The 25,985-nt window shown below is 46.1% G+C and overlaps 1 protein-coding gene across 10 annotated transcripts in view; it reads left to right on the top strand.

Moving 5' to 3' along the window:
- SMARCA2 (SWI/SNF related, matrix associated, actin dependent regulator of chromatin, subfamily a, member 2) overlaps window positions 1–25,985 on the top strand; it is a 170,567-nt gene that overhangs the window by 90,095 nt on the left and 54,487 nt on the right. For 8 of the 10 annotated variants that reach the window (XM_026519295.4, XM_026519290.4, XM_026519293.4 and 5 more), the window contains exons 25-27: window positions 5,865–6,092; window positions 9,598–9,675; window positions 14,377–14,595. In XM_026519295.4, coding sequence (XP_026375080.1) covers window positions 5,865–6,092; window positions 9,598–9,675; window positions 14,377–14,595 — 525 coding nt within the window. Of the gene's footprint in view, window positions 1–5,864; window positions 6,093–9,597; window positions 9,676–14,376; window positions 14,596–21,426; window positions 25,374–25,985 lie in introns of those variants that run through there. The other 2 variants (XM_026519296.4, XM_044391221.3) reach the window with 2 other exon arrangements.

Raw genomic sequence — 25,985 nt, 5'->3', positions numbered from 1 at the left:
TAAGTAGGTTCCCGAAGGTCAAACAATTAATAGTAGTTTGTCTTTTGGTCTGTTTTGTTTAAAATCGCCATCAAAGTCTATCCCACGGAGCATCTGCTACGAAGTTCTTTGAGCCTGGTAAATATACAGTTCTCCTTTTTATAGGGGTGCTTTGATGATTGAGAAAGGTGCACGGCTCCCCCGTGGTTGCTCCGTGATGCGGGGAGCTAGTACGCCTGTTGGTACGAAATTGGGTGGAATGATGTTTGTCGGGGTTTGATTCGTTTTGGAGCACACGCGAATTCAAAATAGTACAAAGGAAAACCGCAGCTCTCCCGTGCAGATGTGAATCATACATCGGTTTCGCCCGGGCTGCTCCCTGCGCCTCAGTTTCCTCAGCTGCGAACATGCAGAGTAGTAGTCTCACTGGGTCACGGTGGGGACTGGGACGGACAGGCTTACAGCTCTCGTCTGGGGCAGGGAACGGAGTCGCGGGGTGCACAGAACGAGGAGAGAGCTTTTACAAAAAGCACGCACGCCTGCTTCCCATTCCCGGCCACCCCGCGCCCCGTTTTGCAGGTGCTTCCCAGACTTCTCGAGACATTCAGGAGCTCCCCAGAGATTCTGCCGTCGTTTCTCTCCTAGCTGAGGGGCGCTGATTTCAAGAATAGACCAGTGGTTCCAAGCCTCAGGGTGGCCACAGCCATTTGACCACTGCTGTGCCCCCCAGCCGTTCTCTCTCGGTGAATACGGTAAAGATAGCTCCTGTGGAAACGTCTGGACCTTGGAAAGGGCTCCGGAGCTCCAGCACAGAGTATATTAGTTCTGAGTCTTCAGAAAATATTTTTATATATTTCATATATTTTTATGTCTCACGCTGCGCTCCCAGGCACAGGTGGAATTCTCATTCCCGTGACAGACCTGCAGTTTTCCTGTTGACTATTGTGAACTTAGAGTCAATCCCACGTTTTGAGGGTGGCTGCCGGGCCGCAGGCGCTGAGGCTCGGCTGGGCATCTAGAATGTGCCGCTTCTCCTCCCCGAGGTGCTCGGTGTGGTTCAGATCAGCCTTCCTCTGCTACCCAAATCTTTACTGAGAAAAAAAAAAAAAAGAAAGCCTGTCTATAGGAGAGTGGAGGGCGCGCTAGATTTTATCTTTGGAGGTAGGCACATCTGTGGCTTCCCAGCTGACCACCTGCGTTGGCACCGTGCAAATTCCAGATGGCAGAGGAATCCACTCCCTCTAGAAAGGATGCTGGGACATCCATGCCTGTGTCTCTTTCTCTCCTTCCACTCCTCTCTCTCCCTCTGTCCCTGTCTCTCCCTTTCTCTCTGTCTCCCCCCACCGTCTCTGTCTCTCTCTCTCACACACATACACAATGCACATACACAAACTTACAACCATTAACTCAGTGTGGAACTCCAGAATCAAGTAAATTGCATGAGCGTTGAACAATCCATTCACCTTTCACTGTATTGGAACTAAAACTTAGGCAACAAAACACACAGGACCTCAGACTTCCTCTGGTCTAATTTAGCACAGGTTCCTGGCAGTGGGCCATATATTTCTCCCAGTATTTTTGTCTGCCGCAGGTAGATTTCGCTACCACTGGATTTGGGCAACTGGCCTGATCATATTTTTCATGTCTGTCACTTAAACGCGGCCATTAGTTTGGGCAGACCTTTTTTTTTTTTTTTTTTTTTTTTTCATTTTCAGAAGTCCGTGATCTTAGAGTGATAGAGTATTGATTTTTCATATAAAAGGTAAGAGAACTAACTTTCATTAAGCAAACGACTCCACTGGATACCACAAGGCAGTTTGCAAACCTAATTACATACCTAGTCTTCGAAATGCTTTCCACGTGAAGAAACCAGTCACTGTCAACTTGTCCGTGTCTGTCTGGGTGTGAATCCTGGCTTTGGGCTCTTTCCATCCTATACCCCTGCATAAAGGTTGCGTGGTCCCCGAAACGAAAGCTGTGCAACTCTTTCTACCATGTTGGTTCTAGCATGCATTGAAAGCAAAAAAAGTGTCTGTAATAATTCTTTGTCATGTTGAATCAAAATTAAGGCCTAAAGAGAAACAAAAGATAAAATGAACTTGTGGGACTTCATCAAGATAAAAAGCTTCTGCACAGCCAAGGAAACAATCAAAAAAACTAAGAGGCAGCCCATGGAATGGGAGAATATATTTGCAAAGGACACTACAGATAAAGGACTGGTATCCAAGATCTACAAAGAACTTCTCAAACTCAATACACGAGAAACAAATAAACAAATCAAAAAATGGGCAGAAGATATGAACAGACACTTTTCCAATGAAGACATACAAATGGCTAACAGACACATGAAAAAATGTTCAAAATCATTAGCCATCAGGGAAATTCAAATCAAAACCACACTGAGATACCACCTTATGCCAGTTAGAATGGCAAAAATAGACAAGGCAAGAGACAACAATTGTTGGAGAGGATGTGGAGAAAGGGGATCCCTCCTACATTGTTGGTGGGAATGCAAGTTGGTACAGCCACTCTGGAAAACAGTGTGGAGGTCCCTTAAAAAGTTAAAAATTGAGCTACCCTATGATCCAGCCATTGCACTACTGGGTGTTTACCCCAAAGATACAGACGTAGTGAAGAGAAGGGCCATATGCACCCCAATGATCATAGCAGCATTGTCCACAATAGCTAAATCGTGGAAGGAGCCGAGATGCCCTTCAACAGATGACTGGATTAAGAAGTTGTGGTCCATATATACAATGGAATATTACTCAGCTATCAGAAAGAACGATTTCTCAACATTTGCTGCAACATGGACGGCACTGGAGGAGATAATGCTAAGTGAAATAAGTCAAGCAGAGAAAGACAATTATCATATGATTTCTCTCATCTATGGAACATAAGAACTAGGATGATCGGTAGGGGAAGAAAGGGATAAAGAAAGGGGGGGTAATCAGAAGGGGGAATGAAACATGAGAGACTATGGACTCTGAGAAACAAACTGAGGGCCTCAGAGGGGAGGGGGGTGGGGGAATGGGATAGACCGGTGATGGGTAGTAAGGAGGGCACGTATTGCATGGTGCACTGGGTGTTATACGCAACTAATGAAGCATCGAACTTTACATCGGAATCCGGGGATGTACTGTATGGTGACTAACATAATATAATAAAAAATCATTTAAAAAAAAGAAAGAAAGAAAAGAAAATGAGCAGGTTCTGATCCCCTATAATAAAAAGAGCCTGAAATAACAAAAAAACAAAAACAAAACAAAAAAACAAAACAAAACAAAAAACAAAAAAACAAAATTAAAGCCTAGCGACCAAATAGTGGTTCTGTTTGACCAAAGTTGACAGATTGAAGATAGAGGCCTAAAAGTCGCTAATTGGAGGCTCTCGCTAGACGTAAAGTTAGGACACAGACATGTGGAATTAGCAGTAAAATCCCTCGGGATTACTGAGGCTCTCATTTCCAAACTGTGGATTGGAAACATGGCTTGGGACCCTTATTATTAGCCCATGGAGCTGAAGTTGAGTTGTTTACACAGAAGGACCAACCACAGAGTTACCTTGGAGGCCCTCTTCTTGGGCTATGTTCTTGTCTCCAGATACAGTCACACCTCCCTAGTGTGATGGAATGTCTGACCAAGATCTCAGAAGTACTGAAGAATCCACCCAATAACGACAGCACGGATTTCTTTGTCACTGTATCCCCCCCCCCCATTTTGACTTACAGGCTACATTCCATAAACTTCTTCAGCCTAGAAACACTAATTTTTGCTAGTTTCCAAATAGATGGCTTTATACACACAAAAAAACACCACTGGAGCCCCCTCAAAACAAAACAAACCACAACCGAACACCTCGCTGCAGCCAGCTCAGGAGGACTCTCGAACTTACTACCCCGTCTGTAGATGACCTGGGCCCTCTGTTTCCTTGCCTATTATATTCTCCTGCCACCTGTATCTTAATATTTTTGTGATTTATCAGCATCTGCTAGGGCGGAGGTCAGCAGACTCAGACCTGGGGGCTGAGTCTGGCCTGCCATCTGCTTTTGTAAGACCTGCGAGCTAAGAATGGTTTTCTCCCCCCATCTTTAAGTAGAAAAATGTAAAATGGAGAAAAAAGAAGATGATAATCAGCTTTTGGTGAGAGCAGTTGCAAAGTGTTTGCTCTTGGCCCAGACAAGCTAGAGTATTTACTGTTCATAGAAACTTGCTCTTGGGCCTGTTACAGAAGCAGTGCGCTGACCCCTGTTGTAGAACGTCTTCCAGAGGTTGCCGCGCACAGCTCGCCACCTTGGCCGCTGCTTCCCCATGCTGGTGAGCGTGTGTTGAGAGAGGTGATTGAACCAAAGTCTTGTAATGAAGTTTAGGGTTCCACCCCCCAGCCCCCAGCTTTGGATTTCAGTGACCCACCTCACTTTCTCCTCTTTGGAAAAATCATCTAATCGGGGTGCGTGCCAGCTATGTTCATGGTTCGGCTGTCTGATATCTAACGTTATTCAGACATCGTCTGAGGGGCAGTTTTGGCCTCATTAGTCATTTAATCGTAGAGGTCCCTGCAGCAAAGAGAGGTCTCCTGTGTGGACTTTGGCCTCTTGTCGCCTTATGCCATGTGCATGACCAGGAAACTCATCTGGTCAAGAGGATGGGCTTTACCACTGTGGAGTATTAGCTTGTGCAAAATCGAGTGCTAGGGATGCAGGATACAGGGGACAGACTTTTGCCCTATAAATATAAACAGGCCTAATGGGGGAGACCCGGAAATCACTCCTTAGCGTGGACGCAGAGACCATCCCCTGGGCCAGACTGAGTAAAAGTGACAGACCGAGAAGGTTTTACTGTGTAGTGTCAAAATCAGGTCACTTGGTCTTAGGTTTATGAAGGTTTTGATTGAAAGATTTCATTAAAACCTTTTTCTTCTTATAAGAGTAATATATGTTTAAAGCAGAAAAATAAAGTTAAACCATTTGAAAATAAAAGGAGGAAACTTTAATAATGACTGTACTCTCGTTACTTGGAAATGTCAGTACCGTTGGTGTGTTCCTCCGGCCTTTTCTTGGTCTGGGTAAATATGAGCAAGTAGGATCCTGATATACCTTCTCATAGGTAACTTGTAGTTTGTATTTCTGATAGCTCTGTGTCATCAAGTTGCTAATTGATTTGTATGGTACTAAACATAGAGTATGTGGTACATAACATACAGAGACTAATTTTTTTTAACCAATCTGTTATTGCTGAATTTTGATTTAATTCTGCTTTAAAAAATTGTAAATCATCTTTAACAGCGAGAGGTACACCCTTATTTGTAAATCTTGGTGCATATCCCTGATTATTTCCATAGGATAAATTACCAGAAGTAAAATTTTGGGCGTGGGACCATACCCAGTTTTCACACTTTCGACACACAGTGCCAGATTTCTGCCCCCCAAAATGTGACCAATTTAGCATTCCACTAGCAATCCTTTTCCTTCCCCAAACTGAAGATCGCGTCTTTGCTGGATTTTGATCCCGGGAGATCTCTGTCACCTGAGCAGTCCCTGTATGTACAGTGTATATGTGTAACGTATGTATAATTCATGGATATTTGTAAAATCGTCTTAAACACTTCACACCAGCGTCCGTGATTTCTTGCAATGTAAGGTCAGTTGTAGGTAATATCAAACTCATAAATCTGACATCAAATGTATTGGGGTTTTTGTTTTCTTGTTTGTTTTGTTTTTTAGCTAGGGACTGAGCTCCTCGGAGCCCAGCTTAAAAATGAAAGCAAAATCTTTGATGAGTACGAGTGGGTGAAACAACCCTCCTCACTTCCCTCTCGGGCAGGCGACGTGGGTCCTGGGCTAATGGGCTTACTGGCCCCTCGCAGCGTGTCCTTGTCCCTCACAGGATCTGCAAGCACAGGACCGAGCTCACCGCATCGGCCAGCAGAACGAGGTCCGGGTGCTGAGGCTGTGCACGGTGAACAGCGTGGAGGAAAAGATTCTCGCCGCGGCGAAGTACAAGCTGAACGTGGATCAGAAAGTGATCCAGGCCGGCATGTTTGATCAGAAGTCTTCAAGCCACGAGCGGAGGGCGTTCCTGCAGGCCATCCTGGAGCACGAAGAGGAAAATGAGGTATTCGAGAAAGCTGGGTTGATGAAATCGGACCGTGACCTTTTGTCTTGGGGAGGATTAAGAATGACCTCTTTGTTCCTTAAAGAATTTCCTGGGCTGGCATTAATTAAAATGAATAAATTAGCTGCTATCTTCCATCCCAAGCAGAGAAAGCCTCTGAAACTTATCTAAACCAGTGTCTTAAAAGCATTTGCTGGAGGGACCGTGAGGCTCAGCCAGGGCGTGCTTCTTCCCGCTTTCTCCCCAGAGACCCAACCTGCTGCCGAGCCCTTGATCCTGTTGTAAATACTGCCTCCTATAGGGCAGACGCGGAACTGCATCTGGGCCCAGATGAGACAAAACAAGAGCCTGGAGGAGGGGCCCTCCTTGCCTTTTCTCTCTGCCATCCCCCAGGGCCCTCTGTTGTCTTTTGCCTTTCGATTGAGCACTTCAGTATGCCTGAAGGACAAGCCGTCACAGCTGTCTTAACCTATTTACTGGTACTGGGAAAGCATGACTTTTACCCCCAGTTCAAATTTTTCTGTAAAAGCCAACCAAAGGGTGAGAAAATGACTGGTTTAAAAACAACAACAACAACAAAACAACCTTTCTTTCCTTGGCAAGATTGTTCAAAGAATGCATTGCTATGTTTCTCTAAGGGGGTTCTTCAGGCCGTCACTTGTATTTTTTTTTTTTTTAGATTAGCAATTTTGGTCATTTTTTTTTTTTTAAGATTTTATTTATTTATTTGAGAGAGAGAGCACAAGCAGGGGTGAGGGACAGAGGGAAAGGGAGAAGCAGACCCCCCGCTGAGCAGGGAGCCCAAAGCGGGGCTGGATCCCAGGACCCTGGGATCATGACCTGAGCCGAAGGCAGACGCTTCACTGACAGCCACCCAGGCACCTCGCCAGTTTTGGTAATTCTGTACTAAATTTTCAACCCACGTGGATTTGAAAGAGATTGAAAGACATAGTTCCAATGTAGTCTAGAAAACCGTGCAAAATACCAGTGCCAGTCCTTACCACAAAATTGCCTTGGGATGGACACATTTGGTTTGATGTCCCCATATTTGTAAACTGAAGAGTGGGTTGACCTTACGGAGCCATATGGAGCACTCTTTTCATTGCATATATTAGATGTAGCTTGACTTTGCCTCCAGTAGGTTATATGTTTTTGAAATCTTCTATAAATTATAAGCCAAATTCTTTCAAAAGCCTCACGTACTTTTTTTTTCCTGAAACGAGTCTAAATGTGAAGTAGATCTTGATATTTAAATGAACCCTGAAATGAAGCTTTCCACACACTGAAGAGCACTTTTCTGTGGTGCTTCCTCCTAACTTGTGGGTCTTCTATATTTGATGAGATTTCATTAAAATAATGAAAAATAGGTCTGCGCATACATTCATACCTTGACACACATTTTAAAAATTTTGATCTCAAATAGTTCACCACTGAATTCTTAACACTGACTATGTGATACAGGTTCAGTTCTTGAAATTGAATATTTGGTACTGATTTAGAATCAGGTTTTTGGTGTTTGTTGTTGTTATTATTGTTATGCAACTGGAAATTAAAGAAAAAGGGGGGCATGGTGCATGATATGTATTGTCACAAAGCAGGTGTGGGCAGAGCTGATACCCAGCCCAAGGCCTCCCCTGTGTTTTTGCTTAATTTGTTTTGTGGAGGCCTTGTGGAAACAGAACCTGGCCTGGGTTAGATGGGGTGCAAAGTAGCCTAGAGCATTCCAGCCCTCCTAGGCTGCAAGGAGATGTCAGTGTCTCCCAGCCCTGGGGGCCACCAAGGCGGGCTGGAGTGGAGTCCCTTGCCAGCTGCTTGTCATTCCCAGCAGCCTTGCCGGGGCTCCACACTCCTTCCAGGCTCTGGGTGTGTGAGACATGGTACCATTTTCTGGGTGGCCTGTGTCAGGATATGAAAATATTTGGGGATGCTAGTAGACTGCACAAGGGCTCTGGTACCAAATATTGAGGCCACTGTCTGTACGGTCGATAGGCCAGGAAGGACTAAGGCAGAAGGAGCCCAGGGAGAGATTTTGCCCACCTCCCAGGCATTCCGGTCTGTGGGAAGGTCAGGCCACTGCTGGCAGGCTTCTTGCCAGTTTACAAGAGAATCTTTTCATCCTAGGCACGGGGGAGTCCGAGCCCCCTGTTGTGTAGACATTGAGTGGATAATATATGGTTCTGGGTATAGAGTGGGCAAAGCAGGGCACCTTTTCACCAAAGGACCCGTTAACCAGATTCTTTGTATGGTGAAGTATCAGCCCCCTGCCAGCTAGTCTTTGTCAGGTGAAATATAATATTGAGACAAATTGACTTTAATCAGTCCAGAGATGAACTGGAATAGAAAGCTTTTTACAAGTAATTATTAGCTTGAGTCATTAAAGTTTTGCTTTATGGAAATGCATTCATTTCTAACGCAGCACATCAGACGTTATCTTGGGAAGCCCCAGCATTATCTCATTTAAGCCGCTCTCTCGTACACTCATACTGTTTCTAGAACAAGGTGCCTCGTTTTGAATGTGTGATTTGGGAAATTGGATGTTTGAAGTTCTGGGTTTTCCTCCTTCCTCCTTCTGCTAATACACTGAAATTCTCCATTCGATTTTCAACACGCTTAGCCAGCATATAATAAAAATAATTTTGGAAGCTAAGTTCTTCAGCCTCTGTCCAACTTTGTAAAATCATGTTTTTCTTCAAGTGTGGAAGTCATCACATTTCTAGGAAGCTGGAGAACTTGGTTTCTGAGGAATTTGCAGAGAGAGCATGTGCCTTGGTCTAACACCATATAAAGCGAAAATGTTAGCCCTTGTGTACCTGCTTTCTTTACTTCATTTAATCTTTTTTTGAATTAAGGATAGTTCATGGGGGTTTGTTTCAGATACATTCTGAGTTGTCCCATCCACAGCTTTAACTATTAGCATAACAATTCCCACTGAAAGACACCAATTAAACCTATCTTAAAGGCTCTATATTTGATGTTTCTATATGATTTTTAAGGTCTTGCTCTGTGCCTGCTCACAAATTTTCACCTATTTGTGGTTTTTCTAAGGCTTTGAAAGTAAGCCTTTATATGTGGATTGAGATTAATAGAATTAAAAGGATTTATGTTAGGCACTTTCCCCTGTGCCTTTCCCTACTTAAATCGTACAACTTCTCTGCAAAGTAAATGTCACACCCATTTTACAGATGAGGTCATTGAGGCAGGGAGTCATTAAGTGTCTTTGTTTTAAAAGTAATGGAATTAAGATGCACCCCCCAGAAAGCCCAGGATTTTTCATCACTACCATGTTTCCTTTCTAAACAGATTTTGCCCTGGGAAGATGGTTTGAATCACTTGCAAAATAATGATGGCAAATACCACACCCAGTGACCTTTCTCTTTTCCTTCTGGCTGGAGAAATGGATCCCTGTGGTCTGCAGGGGACAGATCCACTTGACTCCTTCGTCCCTCGCCCCACTTGTCCAAGCTCTCCCTTAAAGCCTGTTAAGTCATTGTGTTCTTGACCCCAGGAAGAAGATGAGGTGCCCGACGACGAGACTCTGAACCAAATGATTGCTCGACGAGAAGAGGAATTTGATCTCTTCATGGTAATACCATAGAAACTCATGCACTTTTCTGTTAACACGAGATGTGCGGAGCCTGCGTGCCCTGGCGGGATTGCATTTGTGAAGCCTGTGCCTTTCTTCAGTTCAGAGGCTGCAAACTGGCTGGATTTAGCCTGCAGACATATTTTGTTTGGCCCACGCAGTGTTTTTTTTTAAATTTCAAATTTGTTGCCAACATAAAAAGAATCCTGATTTCTGGCTTCTCTTGAAAAAGGAGAATGGGCAATACCAGGCCCACGTCTCTATGTGGAAACAGTTGGCCAGGGCTCAGTAGCAGCTGTACCCTCTGGACAGGCCATGTGGTCCGCAGCTTTGCCACAGATCCCCCCTCCCCCGCCCACCACCCCCCTTCCAGCTCATTTCTAATTGCAGGCCCGTGTCATTCAGGAAACCTGCCCAGCTCCTGTAGGTAGTTGCAGCCATTCCCTCGCTGTCTCCTTACTGGATCACAGCAAGTATGCTCCCTGTGGGGTAGATGGACAGCAATCAAACAACAGGGCCATGCCCCTCCTTAAAGGTGAAGAGAGCCTGCTTAAGGGAACAGGAACCTTCCAGAAGCACATCAAGGTGTAGCCTTCACTGAAAGATAGAAATCGGTTGGATTTCACTGGTCCAGACAGATAGAAAAGAACCTTGACATTTGAGGATTTAACATCCATGGTTTCAACCTTGATGTTCCATGCTACGTAGGTAGTCACGTGTAATTTGCTGAAATCTGCATTTGATTTGTGTGCGTGGCCTGCCACAAGGTCAGGACGTGTGTAAGCAAGCCCCTTGGCAAGTGAAGGAGGCCCTCAGGAGTGATATTTTACTGCATTCTTAAGGCATGTGCGTAACTACTTATCTCTGCATCCCCGGTGCTCGGAAGAGTCTGGCACATAGTACTTGCTTAACAAATATTGATTGAATGAATGGTGGCATTTGCAAAATTTTAGGCCTTGTGAAGATGTCAGTGTAGAAAGTTGAGAGGCTCCCTCCTGTACCATCAATCGTGTTGATCTTTCTGACATTTAGTCTGATGGCGGAATGAGTGAATAAATGCGAACTGTAACTCAGGTGGTTGAATGCTGCACAGCCCCCAAATCAGAGGCCCCCCAGTTTGAATGCCCTCGGGTGTCAGACAAGCAGTTTGCAGGAGTGAAGCGAGTAGAGGAGTGGGTGGGTAGCGGTGGTAACCTAGAGCTGCGTTGGCTAAGAGGGACAGAACCCCAAGCCCCGTGTAGCCAGGAATTCCAAATTGCCAAGAGAAGCTAGAAATCTAGATTTTTCACATGCAGTCTCTGGATTTAAGAAGGTTTGTGGCTAAATTCAATGTTTTATTCTCTAATACTGCAGGCCAAACAAAACAGGACCCTGGGCCAGATATGACCCGCAGGATCTGCATTCTCTTTTAGGACAGACAGTCTGAGAAGGGAGCTCCGGCTCTGTGGAGGCTTTCTCTGTGTCTGTGTGTGTGTGTGTGTGTGTGTGTGTGTGTGTGTGTGTGAGAGAGAGAGAGAGAGAGAGAGCTTGTAATTTTTGTCTAGGGAACAGTGGTTGTGTCCGCACATAACAATTCAAGATGAAAAGACACTTAATTCTTTCGGAGGGAAGTTTTAGGTCGCCGTGGGAATAATTCCTAACCTGGGATGTGTGCTTTCCCCCCACCTCCCCACGTACACCACCCTCCCCGGACTGGGCCATTTTGCATCAAAATGATGCAGCGGGGTCATACAACAGCATGGCCCCTGTGGGGTGTTCCTAAAACCGAAACGTCTTAACTCAAACTGTTGGTCACCCCCCTCTATAGACTGTTCTCTATGGAGGGACATTAGAGGTACACATAGGAAGCAGACGTCTTTTCTCTCCTTGAGGAACTTATTAAAATGTAGATTCCTGGGGAACACGGGGACAAGAGGCCCTCAGCTTCCCCGGCTGCTCACTGATTGGCAATAATTCAGCACGGCCACAGCCTCCGATACTCTTGAGGCCCAGGAACGGATAAGCTGCCTGTCATTATACAAATTAGATTAGGCCCAGAGATGGAGATTTCCATCAGCAGCCCCGAATTGAGGGGAAAAGAGTACTTCTATTTTCTGACTTTTGGGCTGGGTATTTGCAGAAATTGAAAGCCTCAGGGGAAAAAAAAATTGAATGTCTGGCCGAGGCCCAGGCTTCTTTTAATTTGGGAGTATTTTATCATGCAAAGAACAGGCTTAAAACGAGTGAAGCTGGTGGGGGAGCCCTTCTTGGTGGGCATTTTGATTGGGGCATGTTCTGCTTGTTTCTCAATGGTTGACTTCTCATTTTTGGATTATACAAATTTGGGGTTTGGTTTGGCTTTTTTTTTTTTTTTTTTTAATCTAAGCAGCGGGCTGCCTTTGGCCAATTCACTATGCATTAGCACTTCCACCAGGGGGCGGGAAATCAAATTTGAGTCCTTGCCAGCTACTCTGATGAAAAAGTTCAGTGAGACACAAGAATGGAATGTGAGCTAGACTTGGATTTCATCTATTTAACCTTTTTATCCCTTATTATTAAAAAAAAGTTCTCTGTAATATTCAATATAAGCTTATGATTTGATTTATCATAGACATTGTAGTTAAATAACACACATCAAGGAGACAGTCTCTTTAAAATAAAACCTTCCTTTTGAATATTTTTCTTGTTTCCTTCTAAAAATGGGACTTCAGCAACAGTGATCATTCATGCTGATTGCCTATGAATTTGACCTAAAGAGATCTTTGACACATCGAGGTACAAATATGAAACATTTTGATAACATACAAGCATGAAACTTTCAACCGCTATGTTCCCTACAAAGGCAAGAAGTACTTTTTAAAAATAACTGTACTTGTTAGCAAAACATTTATTATCAGGTCTTAAGACAAAGATATTCATGTCATACCTGAACAGTAAATTAGACTTACTTGAATATCACCTTCAGATTTCATTCTGGTCTTCTCCAAGTAGAAATCTCTGGGGATAGATGCAACCATCAGAACTTGAAGCTTATTTTTTAAAAAAGTGCATCAACCCTTTCTAAAAGGAAAAAAAAAAAGTGCAATTTACTTTTTCTATTAGATTTTATATCAATTTACTTTTTATTTTTTTTATATCCATTTTTTATTTTTACGTCAGGAAAGATTCACGTTCCCAATTGTGGAAATATGCATGGCATAAGTCATTTTAACAGTCCTTGCTACAGGTAATGGTGGTGGTCAAACCAAAAACCGAAGTGTCATCTCAGCGGCATACGTTAACCAAAAAATGGGTTTTTTTTCTCATTAGCGTCTAAAGAACTGTTAGGAGGTCACTTCGAGAAGCCCCTCTCTAGACTGCATTGTCAGCCAGGCATTCTCGGTGCTAACAACGCAAGTTTGGTGGATCCCATTTCTGATACCAGAGCATTAGGAGTCAGGATTAAGAAGAGCCTCTCCGGCTAACTATAGCACATGACGGAACGGGACGGCCACATTTATCGACCAATGGGGCTCCCCCGTGCTGCAGGCCTGCCCCGTCTCGGGAACAGAATGATTTCCAAAAAAGCGTAAGCGCAGTCTGAGGGACTTTGAACTTGAATTTTTTATGTGGATCCTAGAAGTCAAGGTTGGATTTGAATAGAAATTCCATTTACATTTGGTTGCCGGTTTTAGTTCTTAGGAAAAAGTTATGTTGAATCCCTGTGTCAGTACCGTAGAACCGAAGGAAGAAAGGGCAGAGGTAAATCATTTAATGGTTAATGGTCTATTCGATTGTAGCAATAGTACATTTAGCTAGCGAGATATATATATATATTTATATAACTAACTTACGCAGCAATCTGGTGGAGGTTTTATTTGCTCTTTGAAGCTAGCAGATTGTTTAATTACAGGTTAAAGCCAAGTGTGTGGCACTTAACTCACTTAAAAGTGCACTGGATTTTTAAAAAGAAAGCAAGAGGTAGGGGCGTAGGCATGTTGAGGTCTATGAAAATATACGAATATACTTCTAACCTGATCAGATGAGACGGCATCTCAGCTTCCGCTCTAGCGTAACGGTATTTTCATAAGAGCTAAACTTTTTGAAAGCTGAAGAGTTGAAGGACATTCCTCTCACGGAGCCCACGGTGCACCGAAAATTCAGTACCTTCGTGGCCGAACGGCTAATCAAGCCATTAATGTGCCCCCATGTCCGAGCCCGAGGGTGGCCGCTCCACAGCGACACTTGGGTTGCTGACTTTGTTTCCTGGTTGTTTAATTAAAAGCATGAGCCCTATTAAGTAAAAGGAAGTTTTCTTAATGAAGTTTCTCTTTTATATGCTTAAAGAGCACATTTATGCCAGGGAAGCAGTGCATTCTATCTCCAGGGCTCATATTTTTTAAATACATCCCCAGTTGGACTTTCCTCTCTATGACTTAAAGGGGGAGCTTTGCACACACACAGACCAAGAGCAGGAATTTTTAAAGAGTGTATTTTAAATGCCTGAATTTCAGAGAAGGGGTACAGAGGGAGGGAGAAGATGTTACTTTACAGAATCTCTGCGGGGACAGTGTGCTTGGGGAATGAGCTAGAACACGTCAGCCGGATGGAGAGACGTTATGGGAAAAGCAGAAAGGGACCCTGAAACCCTAGCAGGTGATTCGTGAAAGTTTTGTGTGCTGTGAAGTCGATCCTGTACCCAGTCCCCTTTCCCACTGGTGAAACTCTTGTTCATGCCTCCAGCGTATGGACATGGACCGGCGGAGGGAGGATGCCCGGAACCCGAAGCGTAAGCCCCGCTTAATGGAGGAAGATGAGCTGCCCTCCTGGATTATTAAGGATGACGCCGAAGTAGAACGGCTCACGTGTGAAGAAGAGGAGGAGAAAATATTTGGTAGGGGGTCTCGCCAGCGCCGGGACGTGGACTACAGCGACGCCCTCACGGAGAAGCAGTGGCTGAGGGTAGGTGTGGCTTTCTTACCTGTCCTTGCCAGGTCGGGGCTCCTGTTGTTGGCTGGAGCAATCGGGAGCCCAGGGACAAGTGGCCAGTGAAAGCAGAGGGGCTCTGGAGCACAGGGAAGGTCATTTCGCTGTTGCGGTGGACTCTTGGTGTTCCAAGGCAGGGCCTTGAAATACAGTGAAGAATGTTGTGCCAGAGCAGAACTGGCCACTGGAAGCAATGAGGCCCGCTAAGGTTTTATGACCGATTGCCTGCTCGTGCCTCACTGTGGGAGCTAGGATCAAACTGTGGAAGGGGCCCGAGAGGCCTTTTTAATTGTTCCCCCTCCATGTCCTGGTCTGGAATCGGAGTTTGGCTTTTCCAAGGCCTGCAGAGAGAGTTCAGAGACAGTGGTGTGTTCTAACGGCATTGGTGTTCCCTAGACCCGGAGAAATTAGATCTGGAAGGTGTCTTTGTATTCTCCTGGTTCTACAGACAAGGCACTTGTGGCCCAGAGAGGTTCAGCGACTATGCAGGATCGCACAGCTGGCTAGAAATAAGAATTCATGAGTGCTGTAATATTGGCGTGCCCAATTTTGGCTGATGTGGTGTGTCCATGGCAAGCACAGACTGGGGTCACTGGCATTTGGAAATGTTGTTCTGTAGTTGGGGGTTTCCCCCCAACTTTGGAAAATGTTGATTTCTCATTTCGACCGGGGAATGAAATCTCAGAAAGTTGCCTGGGGAGCAGAGAAATATCCCAACGCCCCTGGAGTGACGTGCGTGAATGCCACGCCGGTGGGAATCTTGCATTTGAAGGTTTCGCCCCACTTTCCGTCGCTGGGAGCAGACTTAGTACCTGTGTTGACAGCAACCTGGGACCCTCGTTCCAGGCAGGACCCGTGAATGTGCGCTGGAAATAATCAGCTCCGTGGGGTTGAAAACCAAATAAAATAGAAGCTATTGTTGTGAGTTGTTCATTTTGTCGAAAGGGAATGCCGTTTCCAAGCTTCGAGAAACATGGCTTTAGGAGCCAGGACGTAAGTCGGTAGGTGGGTAGAAAGGCAATGGGAAGTATTTGGAGACTGGTGATCAAAGGCAGACAGGTCTCAGCACCACTTGAGATGTGATTTACTCAGGATGCTGTATGATGAGAGAGACGTGACCTGAATTTTGAGAAGACTGAAAAAAGAAAGAGACGAAAAAGCATTGCTCATATTTGTGGCTGAACAATGGCGTGCGGAATCTGACTTCCTGTGTGTGACTGTCTTACTCTCATATCCAAGTAGCCCCGCGGCCCCAGAGCCTGGTTTCATGGATTTCTTTTGTTTCTCTACTGTGAGGTTGTAGCTGTATAATTAAGATTCATTCTATAATGTGAAGAGTTTTGTGTTTGTTTTGTAATCATTTCTGAGCTCTGGAAAATTCTCCTCCCTCTCTCTTTTATTTAAAGCAATAAACCGAGTACCTGGAGTCCTATTACAGCAGATGATACAATCATCCAGGCCAACACGGAGAGTCAGTCTTTATATGTACAATCTACAGATATTACAAGGAAAAGTACCTTGTCTTTTAGGCAAGAATGTAGCCGAACTCTGGGGCGCCTGGGTAGCGCAGTCGTTAAAGCGTCTGCCTTCGGCTCAGGGCGTGATCCCGGCGTTCTGGGATCGAGTCCCACATCAGGCTCCTCCACTGGGAGCCTGCTTCTTCCTCTCTCACTCGCCTGCTGTGTTCCCTCTCTCTCTGGCTGTCTCCCTGTCACATAAATAAATAAAATCTTAAAAAAAAAAAAAAAAAAAAAAAGAATGTAGCCGAACTCACCATTTTTGAAACAATCCTTGGGAAATGCTCTGAAGAAAAATAACATGGATCTTAGAAAGTTTTCAAGTGTAGAATACCTCATTTGTTCTCTTTTTCCTTCAGTGTCTGTCACTGAGGAATAGCACGGTGCCTACCACATAGTAGGGACCCAGGGAATGTTCGTGAAATGAAATTGTAACTTTTAAGGGGAAAGTGGACATCGACTCATTTACCATAATGTTAGGGTAGCATTCCTCTTTCTAGGGATCCAGTAGACCTTCTTTGACCTCTAACATACACACCTAAAGACGGAAAACTAGTTTGTTTTTCAAAACGACGCTGTGGAATTCACATTTATAATATAATGTTCACGCTGAGGTGTCTCATGAGATATGAAGTCACCCCGGAAGGACAGATGTGTTCTCAGCACAGCTCTGTTGTAATACCTCTTTTTGGGATCCGTTCTTTTGAAAATCGTCTGTCCGTATTCGGTAGGAGCTCATAACTTGCTGTCAGCCGGGACTCGCAGTCAAGGCAGGGCGCCCCACGGCCTAAGCATTCCAGATGGATGCTTACCGTCCTGTTTTCTCGCTCACCAGCAGCCATCCTGTTGGATATCAGCCTAGCAAGCTTTGTTGATAATCACATTATATTCAAGGGGTTTTCACAAGCCTGGACACGAGGAGTCGTTCCCTACGGGCTTATGATTGCGTGCGTTGAATGGGCCCGGCCAACCCAGCCTTGAAAGGGAATATGGCAAAGACTGTCGTGTAAGAAATGCTGAGACAGGGCTAAAGTAATTCTTCTTTCTCCTGGCAATGTTGTACAACGCCTGCTTGGCAGAGGCCTCGAGACACGTACAATCCCGGCGCCGGAAGGCAGCTGAGCAGAGCAGCTCCCCGCGCCGACGCCACCGTCTCCGAGGCCCCCGCGCCAAGAGGCTGGCCAGCCCTCAAGGAAACGCTCTGCCTTCTTGTCTGCCTCGTGCCTCCAGGTTGTGGTCAGCCCGGGTGTTAGTTCCTCCCCGGCCTTGATTCCACTTTCTGGGGTGAACAGAACCCTGTTCTGGATCAAACGCAAGGACTCGGGTTCCGTCTGGAATGTACCTCCCCACCCTCCTCCTTCTGCTGAACCTTTCTCATCCTTCGAGGCCCAGCTCCATTGCCGCCACATCTGTGGCGCCTTCACGAATAAAGAGTAATCGAACTTTCTCCAAGCCCTCACATGCCCATGCTCGTTCTCCAGTCCCAGCTCAACATCCACGTTCCTAGTGTTGTTGGTAGTTGTGCACACGCCCGCTTTCCTCGTAGTGGGTAAGGGGATCTTGTAAGAACTCAGGAATCCCGTGTGCAAATAGTAAGCGCCCATTGATTGCCACATGGAATTATCACCACCATTGAATTAGCCTACAGTAATGTTCACGGCTGCAACGTCTGGACCTACACATGCCCTACTCGTGGGGCTATCAGAAAAAACGGGTAGAATTTTCTTCCTCACAGAGAAGCCAAAGGTGGGTGTTTCTGGATGGTGACGGCAGCTGCTCTCCATGTGGCCATTCAAGAGTCCAGGCTGACACAGCCTCTGCCAGCTCCTTCGTCTGCATCCCAGCGAGCTGGAAGTGGGGGGGCAGCACAGAGTGGCGGGTGTGGGGTTCGGATGGGCCAGGCCTGCCATGGTTCCGTATCACTTCTGCTCACGTTCCACGGGCTGGAGCTCAGTCATGAGGCCACACTGGCTGTAAGGGAGCCCAGGAAGTGCGGTCTGGCCGTCAGCCCAGGAAAATAAGATTCTGGTGACTAGCTAGCTGTCTCCGCCTCAGAACACTTAGGTTAAATTTAAGTGATATGGCCACTTTCTTTGAACATTGTATTATGGTTTTATCACAAACAGGTTTTATTTTATAATCATATTATGCTAAAAATTCCCACAGTGACCTTTAGACAATCTGTTTAGTTGGAAGATTTTAAAATTTTTCTGTAATCGTAATGTTGTTTTAAATGAGAAGGATCACAATTTCAAACACAGCTCAATTTAAAAAAAAAAAAATTTTTTTTTTTTAAAGTTATTCTGAAATCCCTGTTTTCCATTGAGGGAAACTTGTCTTTTTAGGGTGGTCAGGTCAGCATTCATGTATCCCACGGGCTGTCTGTCTCCTCTCCTGGGGGCTGCTGTCCCATCTTCCTTCCCAAGTGGCATCTGGTTCATGGTAGAAGCCGGTGTTTCGTCGTGGCCTTGGGGGCTGGTGCCCTGGTTCGGCCGCTATCCTGTGGGTCTCTGCTGGGCTCAGCTCAGGGCTACCGGTCTGTCCCATCCCTGGAGGTCTCCATGTGCTTCCGGTCCCATCTTATTCCCTGGGAGATTTCCATGATTTGTGCTGTTGAAGTCTGGGGTTCCATTTCCACCTCCAGCTGGCAGCTTTCCTGCAGTCTGAAGTCTCATGAGGACCCCCAGCCCCTCTGGTGCGATCATCGCCCTCCTAGCTCTTCTGTGCCCTGCTTGAGAATCTGCAGTCTTGGTCGCTTTCTTCACACTGTGCTAGAACATACAAGAGTCTAGCCCTGTTTCTCAACAATGGCAGTCACCACCAGGGGGTTGTCAAGACTGAAGTTTCTAGAATCTGAAAGCTGGGTGGGTGAGGGAGGTTTGTTTTTGCTTTGTCTTGTTTTTATAAAGATTTTATTTATTTATTAGAACACAAACACAGGGGGGAGGGGCAGAGGGAGAAGGAGAAGCAGACTCCCCCCTGAGCAGGGAGCCTGATGCAGTGCTCCCATCCCAGGACCGATCATGACCTGAGCCCAAGGCAGCCTTTTAATGCGCTGAGCCACCCAGGCGCCCCGGTGAGGGAGCTTTTTAGCACAAACAAGACAAAACTGTCTAGCTTTTGCACATCGTATGTGGCCATATCGTGAGGGACCCTCCCAGAGCCTGAGAAGGAGCACGTTAGGTGAGAGTCCTCAAGTTTGCACTTTATGAGCCTCACAGAAAATCTACCTCTGGGCACTTTTAGGGTCTCATTCCTCTCGCTCCTTGCACCCAACCCCCGAATGCACCCACCCCCGAACGCAGGCAAATATTCCATTTCCACCCCAACCTAATGGCACTAACTACCCAAAGTTGTCACAGACCCCACAAGTTACAGGGCTCAGGCCCCAACAAGACGGTGCTTCTTTCTCCCACCAGCCACACTCTGGGGGTCCCCAGGCCACCTGCACTTCTGACTGACTGATGACTGGCTATAACTTCAGGGGTTCTCATGGCCCCCTCAGGTTCAGTAATTTGCTGTGATGATTAATGGAAGTCAGAAAAGCACTACTTGTGGTTACAGTTTTATGACGGAGCACGCAAGTCAGGAGGACCAGCAAATGAAGAGATGCACAGGGTGAGGTCTGAGAAGCAGACAGAGACCCCCTCCTTGCCCTCTCCTCTTCGAATCACCCTCCCGACACATTAGTGCGTTTCACCAACCAGGGAGCTCCGTTGAGCTTCAGTGTCCAGAGTTTTTATCCAGGGCTCATTACTGTGTAGGCACGAATGATTAAAATTATCTGCTGGAAAAAAATAAAATAAATAAAATAAAATGTAAAATAAAGTAAAATCAAATCAAATCATCAGCTGGGTGATGAGACACCCCCTCCAGTCCCCTACTCCTCCCAGCTCCCCCTGGCTCCACAGCCCAACCATCTAATCAAGTGGTTGGTTCTTCTAGTGACAGCCCCCATCCTGAAGCCCTCCAGGGGCCCTCCCTGGTCACCTCATTAGCATAACAAAGACACCGCCACCACTCAGGAAATTCCAAGGGCTTTAGAAGCTCAGTGCCAGCAACCCAGGACAAAGACCAGACAAATTCTTGATTATACAACAGGTGGCAATATCCTCAGGCCTGACCTCTTACCTCTCTTCCTCTTTACTCCTGCCAAGAAAGAAGACTCGCTCTGCCCTGCCTTCCTGTCCCGTATATATAGCAACTTCCTGTACACACGTGACCCGGCTATAGGGTTCAACCCTATGGCTTCCAGCAGTTCAGAGGATCCCTGTCCCCCAGGCATCGCTGTCATTTGCAAAGAGCCTTTGGAATTGAGGAAACTCCTCTCCCTCCACAAATCCTGATTTAGACTGCTGTCTGATGGTGGGCTTACAAATCCCTTTTTGGAAGGCACTGGTATCATTTGGCTTTTTTCATTTTGCATACCAACTTTCTCCTAATCCTTCTAAAGGCAGTGGCTGGCTCCCCTGAACAGGGGACGGCGCCTTTAGAAAGCGCAAAAGAGAATATGAGTGTGGTTTTAAAAATACAATATCCATCAGCATTTCAGAACTTTTCCCATGGTGAACCCAAGGTGGTAACAGTGCTACCCCACGTACTGTGTGTGTGTGTGTGTGTGTTTGTGTGTGTGTGTGTGTGCACGCGTGCACGTGCGCACACAATAATTGGCTCGTGTTGGTAATTTCTTGGAAAAATATCTTTGTGTCTTTATGTGTGAGACCAAGCGTTCCATCAGCCTAAATTGGCAGCTGTCTGATGAGCCCAGGGGGACGGGTTTTTCGGTTTAGCCCCAGCTATGTGTGCCCTGCGATGTCTCCAGTATTTAATCATTATCGGGGGCAGGGGCTCCCTAAAATCAGGGGGATTGCAACACTAAAAGCTGGGCTGAGGGTGAATTCTGGAGTACCTGCTTTTTCTCCTCTTCCGGTTCCTTCGGTCCATCTGCCAACTTCAGAATCCTTCCCTCCCTTACAACATTTAGTGACACCCCAGAACGTATTTAATTGCCGAGTGAGTGATTTGTACCCTACAGCACTGGAAGATAATTGGAATGCAAACTAAATTATGTGCTCCGTATAATATTTAATTGCCAGCCGGATAGAAGGAACAAACTTTGAAGAGTACGCTTTTGTGTCACGATGGATCTGATGTCTCGAAACTGTAATTTGGAAAGCTCCTTCTTATTCGATGGTGTCTCTGTGGTCCTGCATGTATGAGGAAGAGGATGCTTTTTTAGGTATCCTGTGGAAGCTCCTGGTGATGCAGGACGTTCTCTTTGTTTTTGCAGTTGGGCCCCGAAACCAAGTTACAGAAGTGATGGTGGTAAGACTCGCGTCCTTGCATCTTCAATCTAGGGATAGATGCCGCTGGTTTGAGACGGTTTAGGATTTCGAGAGGGACCTCGAGAAGGAGCAGCCCAGAGAATACCCTCTTTTTCCTCAACCAGCCTGTCACCAAGTAAGAGCCCAGGCTCCCCATGATTTCACTGCCTGAGTGGTGACCTCCTGGTCCTGTCTCCTGACCACTCAAAGGATTTGGGGGGTTTCTCCTTTCCGCAGCTCGAAGTGAAGGAAACAGTAAGAGAGTCTTAAACCATGCAGTAGTAGGGGTAATCAGTAAGTAAAATGTGACACGTCTCAAGGGAATTTATCTGGGGGTGTCTTAAAAAGCTACGTAACACCAGGGTGCAAATAACAGGATAAGATCCCCTCGTTGGCTTTCCATCACCAGCAGGCTGCCCCAGAACCTACACGGTAAAGAGGCAGAGACAGCCATGGAGAGGTAGTGACAAAGAACTGGGGAAAGTACCGAGAAAGTTTAAAGACATTGGTATCACACACAAAGTATCTGAAATTCTGTTGAAATACACAATGAGAAATAGCAAACTATCTTGTCACCCATCTGAAGAGGATTTTTCTCTCTAGAAATCTTTGAAGCGGGACAGCGTCTCCTGTGTTTGGGCTGCATTCAGTACGATCCAGCCGGAAGTCCGAGACAGGGGCTGGAAACTCCTCGCTGTAATCCCAGCTGAGAGCATCTGTGATTCTGTGAAATGTCCTTTTCTCCTAAAATATCTCACACTGACAAGATTTTTTGTGTGTTTGTTTTTGTCTTTTGGGATTCTTTATCAAAAGTATAATGTGCAGAATGCCTTTAATATTTTGTTGCTTTTCTTTTGTCACTTTAAATAATCTTTCTTTGCTTTTTGCTATAGACATAAACATTGATTTTTTTTTTTCTTTCATCAAATGGCATTTTTCACTTTTAAAATTGGGTCATCAGATCTACTGGGGCAAAATTTCTAGCAAGCTGCATTTCCGTTTTTATACACAAGGGAGAGCTAAGGACCTAGAAAATAGATTTGGGTTTTGCCAAATTCTGAGTTCTTCAATACTTTAGGAAGGAAGTACTGAACTGATGAGTGGCAAGCGTTTGAGTTGTTTTGGGAAATATTTGACAGTAGTAAATGAATTTTGGTAACTTTTCCGTGAATCCACGGGCTAGATTGTTTTCAGAGCGATTGGACCTTAATATGTTACCTTTTGTCAGAATTCAGTAGTGTAAGTTCAGTAGAAGAAATAGTCCTCTGAGGGCCAACTAAAATAGATATGAAAGGTTGAGAAGCAGGAGAGACTTGTTTTGCTCAATTTTTAAAACTGCGATGTGTGGAATTTCTGGTTTCAAGTTCTGTCCTTTGAAATAGGGATTCAGCCCTGAAATGTAACTCAGGCATGGAAAGTAACCATGGGAAATTGGATCGGGCTTACCGATATTTATAAGCCCCAGTAAGTTTGCCTTATCTTTATGTGGAGCCAACTCCTGCAGAGAAATTGATGGCTTTAGAAATATGTCTGCTTTTTTGAATCAAGATTTGGTTTCTGTCCCGTACTTTTTTTTTTTTTTTCTTTAATCGGTAAAGCCGCAGGAAGAAAATCTTTTTAAAAGAATTTTTGTTTATCCTTGACAGGTAAAAAAGTATATATATTTAAGGTGTATGATGTGACGTTTTGATACAGGTACACATTTCGAGATGACGTCCTTTATAGTGGAGGGAGCGGTGCGGGGCGGGAAGTTGGACACGGGGTAGGACGACTCTGCCATCACTGTGTCCACATCAGGGTGGGTGTCAGAGCTACGACTTTGGTGACTGTGTACCTGGGTAGCTTAGGATCATGATCAAAAATGTAAGCCTTGGGGGCGCCTGGGTAGCGCAGTGGTTAAGCATCTGCCTTCGGCTCAGGGCGTGATCCTGGTGTTCTGGGTTTGAGCCCCACATCAGGCTCCCCCACTAAGAGCCTGCTTCTTCCTCTCCCACTCCCCCTGCTTGTGTTCCCCCTCTCTCGCTGGCTGTCTCTCTCTGTCAAATAAATAAATAAAATCTTTTAAAAAAAATGTAAGCCTTGGAATCTGATGAACTGAGGGTTCAAATCCCAGCTCTGCCTAATTATAATTAGCCTGTGACCCTGGGTGCCAAGTATAACCTCCTGTAGCTTTTGCTATAAAATGGGGGGAAATAATAGCATGTACTTGGTAGAGTTTTCTGAGGTTTAAATGTGTAACATTTAACCTGGCTCATCGAGGAAGGATTCCAAAAACAAACTGGCTATTACAAAAAAAAAAAAAAAAAGGATTAAATTATGTCAGAGTAAACGTGAGAAGTAATAGTAAAAGAGGAAAAAAAAATATTTCCATTGTGTGTCTTGAATACAGGGTTTGGGGCGACAGGAGAAAGGGAAGCGGGGTGGATAAAGAGGTGCCTTTCCCTACTAATAATGGAATTAAGGAGGAGGAAGATGTTTGCTTGCTGAGTATGTGGTGGGACAGGCCTCTTCTCCTCAAGCTTATTCTCAGGCCCACCAGCCTGTACGCACTCAGCTCTCCGCTCTCTGTCCTACAGTTTTCTACTTAATCCTCCACGTCTGCAGGAAGAGCTCGGGCCAGCTGTCGGGAACCGGGCCCATGGGTCCTGGCCCTGCCACCAGCTGAGGATGGGATCCTGGGCCTCCCGGGTTGAGTTAGTTGTATTACCTTTGACTTGCAGGGTCCCTGCAGGGTCCCTTCCACACCCTCCAAAACCGCATGAAGCCGCTTTGACTTTTACTTTGTACTGGTTGTAAGAATGATCACCCTCCGCTTTCCTGTTAGTGGGTCCGTGCACGGAGGCTGTTGAAAAGCAAATTCAGCTCGACACCCGCGTCTCGAACGTGGAGTAGGCGGAGCTGCACTGCGCTTGGACTGGGGAAAGCGGTGTTAATTGTCAGGTTTCCGTTCCTTACCGTCGGAGCGGTGCCCGCCTTATTAGTGCAATTAAGAGCCAGATTTGAGAGATGCTATTAGAGATAATAGTGCACACTTAGCCACCTTAAAGAGCTTGTCAAGAGCAGGTCTCCGAGTGTACACAGCTGGGAATTAATAGAGATTAAAATAGATTGTGAGATGCTCTAACTTGTACGGCTTGAACTGCTCAAGAAATGAGCAGAGTTTAAGCAAAGCAACGTGGGTCCTACTTTCTGCGACAGTTTTAGTGTCCTGCCTCTGGGGACGGTACCTGGGATTTTCCCTCCCCCAGTCTCAAGACTCGCACGGGAGGGAAGGGCAGCTACTCCTCCATGCCCTCCACTAGGGGAAGGCGATAGAGTTCACCTCCTGGCTGCCGCTGGGAGACCCCAGTCTCTCTGACAGCCGCACCTGTGCTCCTGGCGTTCCTCCTGACCCTGCATGGCTCCCCGTGGAGGAGCAACACAGCACAGCACATCCTCTACCCTTGAGTAAAGAAAAGGAGACGCGGGGAGTTAGGTGCCGCAGCGTGTGACATTTGCAGATGCCCGGCCTTGCGGAGGATGGCTTTTTCTCTTTGTTCACAACAGTTCAGGTGGCTACCCAGAGAGGTCAGAGGGTGTACTTCCAACTCCCTGTCACCCCCAACCCGCTACTCCCACTCCTACTCCCCAAAATGCCTCCACCCACACCCCACCCCACCCCCCCACATAAAACCCTCCAGTGGCCTCCTATTGCAAGTGCAATTAAACCCAAACACTTCCGGGCGCCGGGAGGTGGGGGGGCATTCGGTTAAGCGTCTGCCTTCAGCTTAGGTCATGATCTCAAGGATCCTGGGATCGAGCCCCGTGTCTAATTCCCTGCTCAGCAGGGAGTCTGCTTCTCCCGCTCCCTCTGAGCAACCCCCCCAACCCCGGCTCATGCTCTCTCTTGCTCTTGCTCCCTCTTCCAAATAAATTAAATTAAATTAAATTAAAAAACAACCCAGACACTTCAACATGGTCTGTGACACAGGGCCATCTGGCCTCAACTTCTCCCCTTGCTCTCGGGGGGGCTGTCACACGGGGCTGTCTTTTGGGGCCTCTGCAAGTCCAGGAAGGCTCCTTCCCAGGCCATCACACATGCTGTCGCCTTGCCCTAATGGTCTCTTTCCAGAAACATCCCCCCTGAGCACACTGGCTGAAATGGCCAGGCCCGGCCAGTATCTGTCATGTGACCTATGCCAGTTTTCTGCATGGCTCTTGCCATCATGCAAAGGTGAGCTCCTTGTCTCCTTCCACAAGTATGAAGCTCCAGGAAGGCCGGTGTCCTCCCCATAGGCAAGGTGCCTGCCGTAGGCCAGCATCGGAGCTCCTCTTCCAGAGGAAGCGCTCTGTAAATACCTGGGACTAAGCGAGCACACAGCCGGGACCCAGGCTCGGGGGAGGTTTGGTCGCAGTCTGTGTCTTTTCGGCAGAGTCAGTGAACCCTGCACCTTTTGACTCCTATGGGTCAAGGTAGACGTGGTCGGCATTCTTTCCCATTCGATGCCAGTGATCCGTGTCTTTATGGAAAGGTTGCTTACTTAAA

The sequence above is a fragment of the Ursus arctos genome, unplaced genomic scaffold, assembly GCF_023065955.2.
Source record: "Ursus arctos isolate Adak ecotype North America unplaced genomic scaffold, UrsArc2.0 scaffold_33, whole genome shotgun sequence".
Classification (NCBI taxonomy): Eukaryota; Metazoa; Chordata; class Mammalia; order Carnivora; family Ursidae; genus Ursus; species Ursus arctos.
Note: the sequence above shows the minus strand (reverse complement) of the source record. Positions and strands in the feature narration are given on the sequence as shown.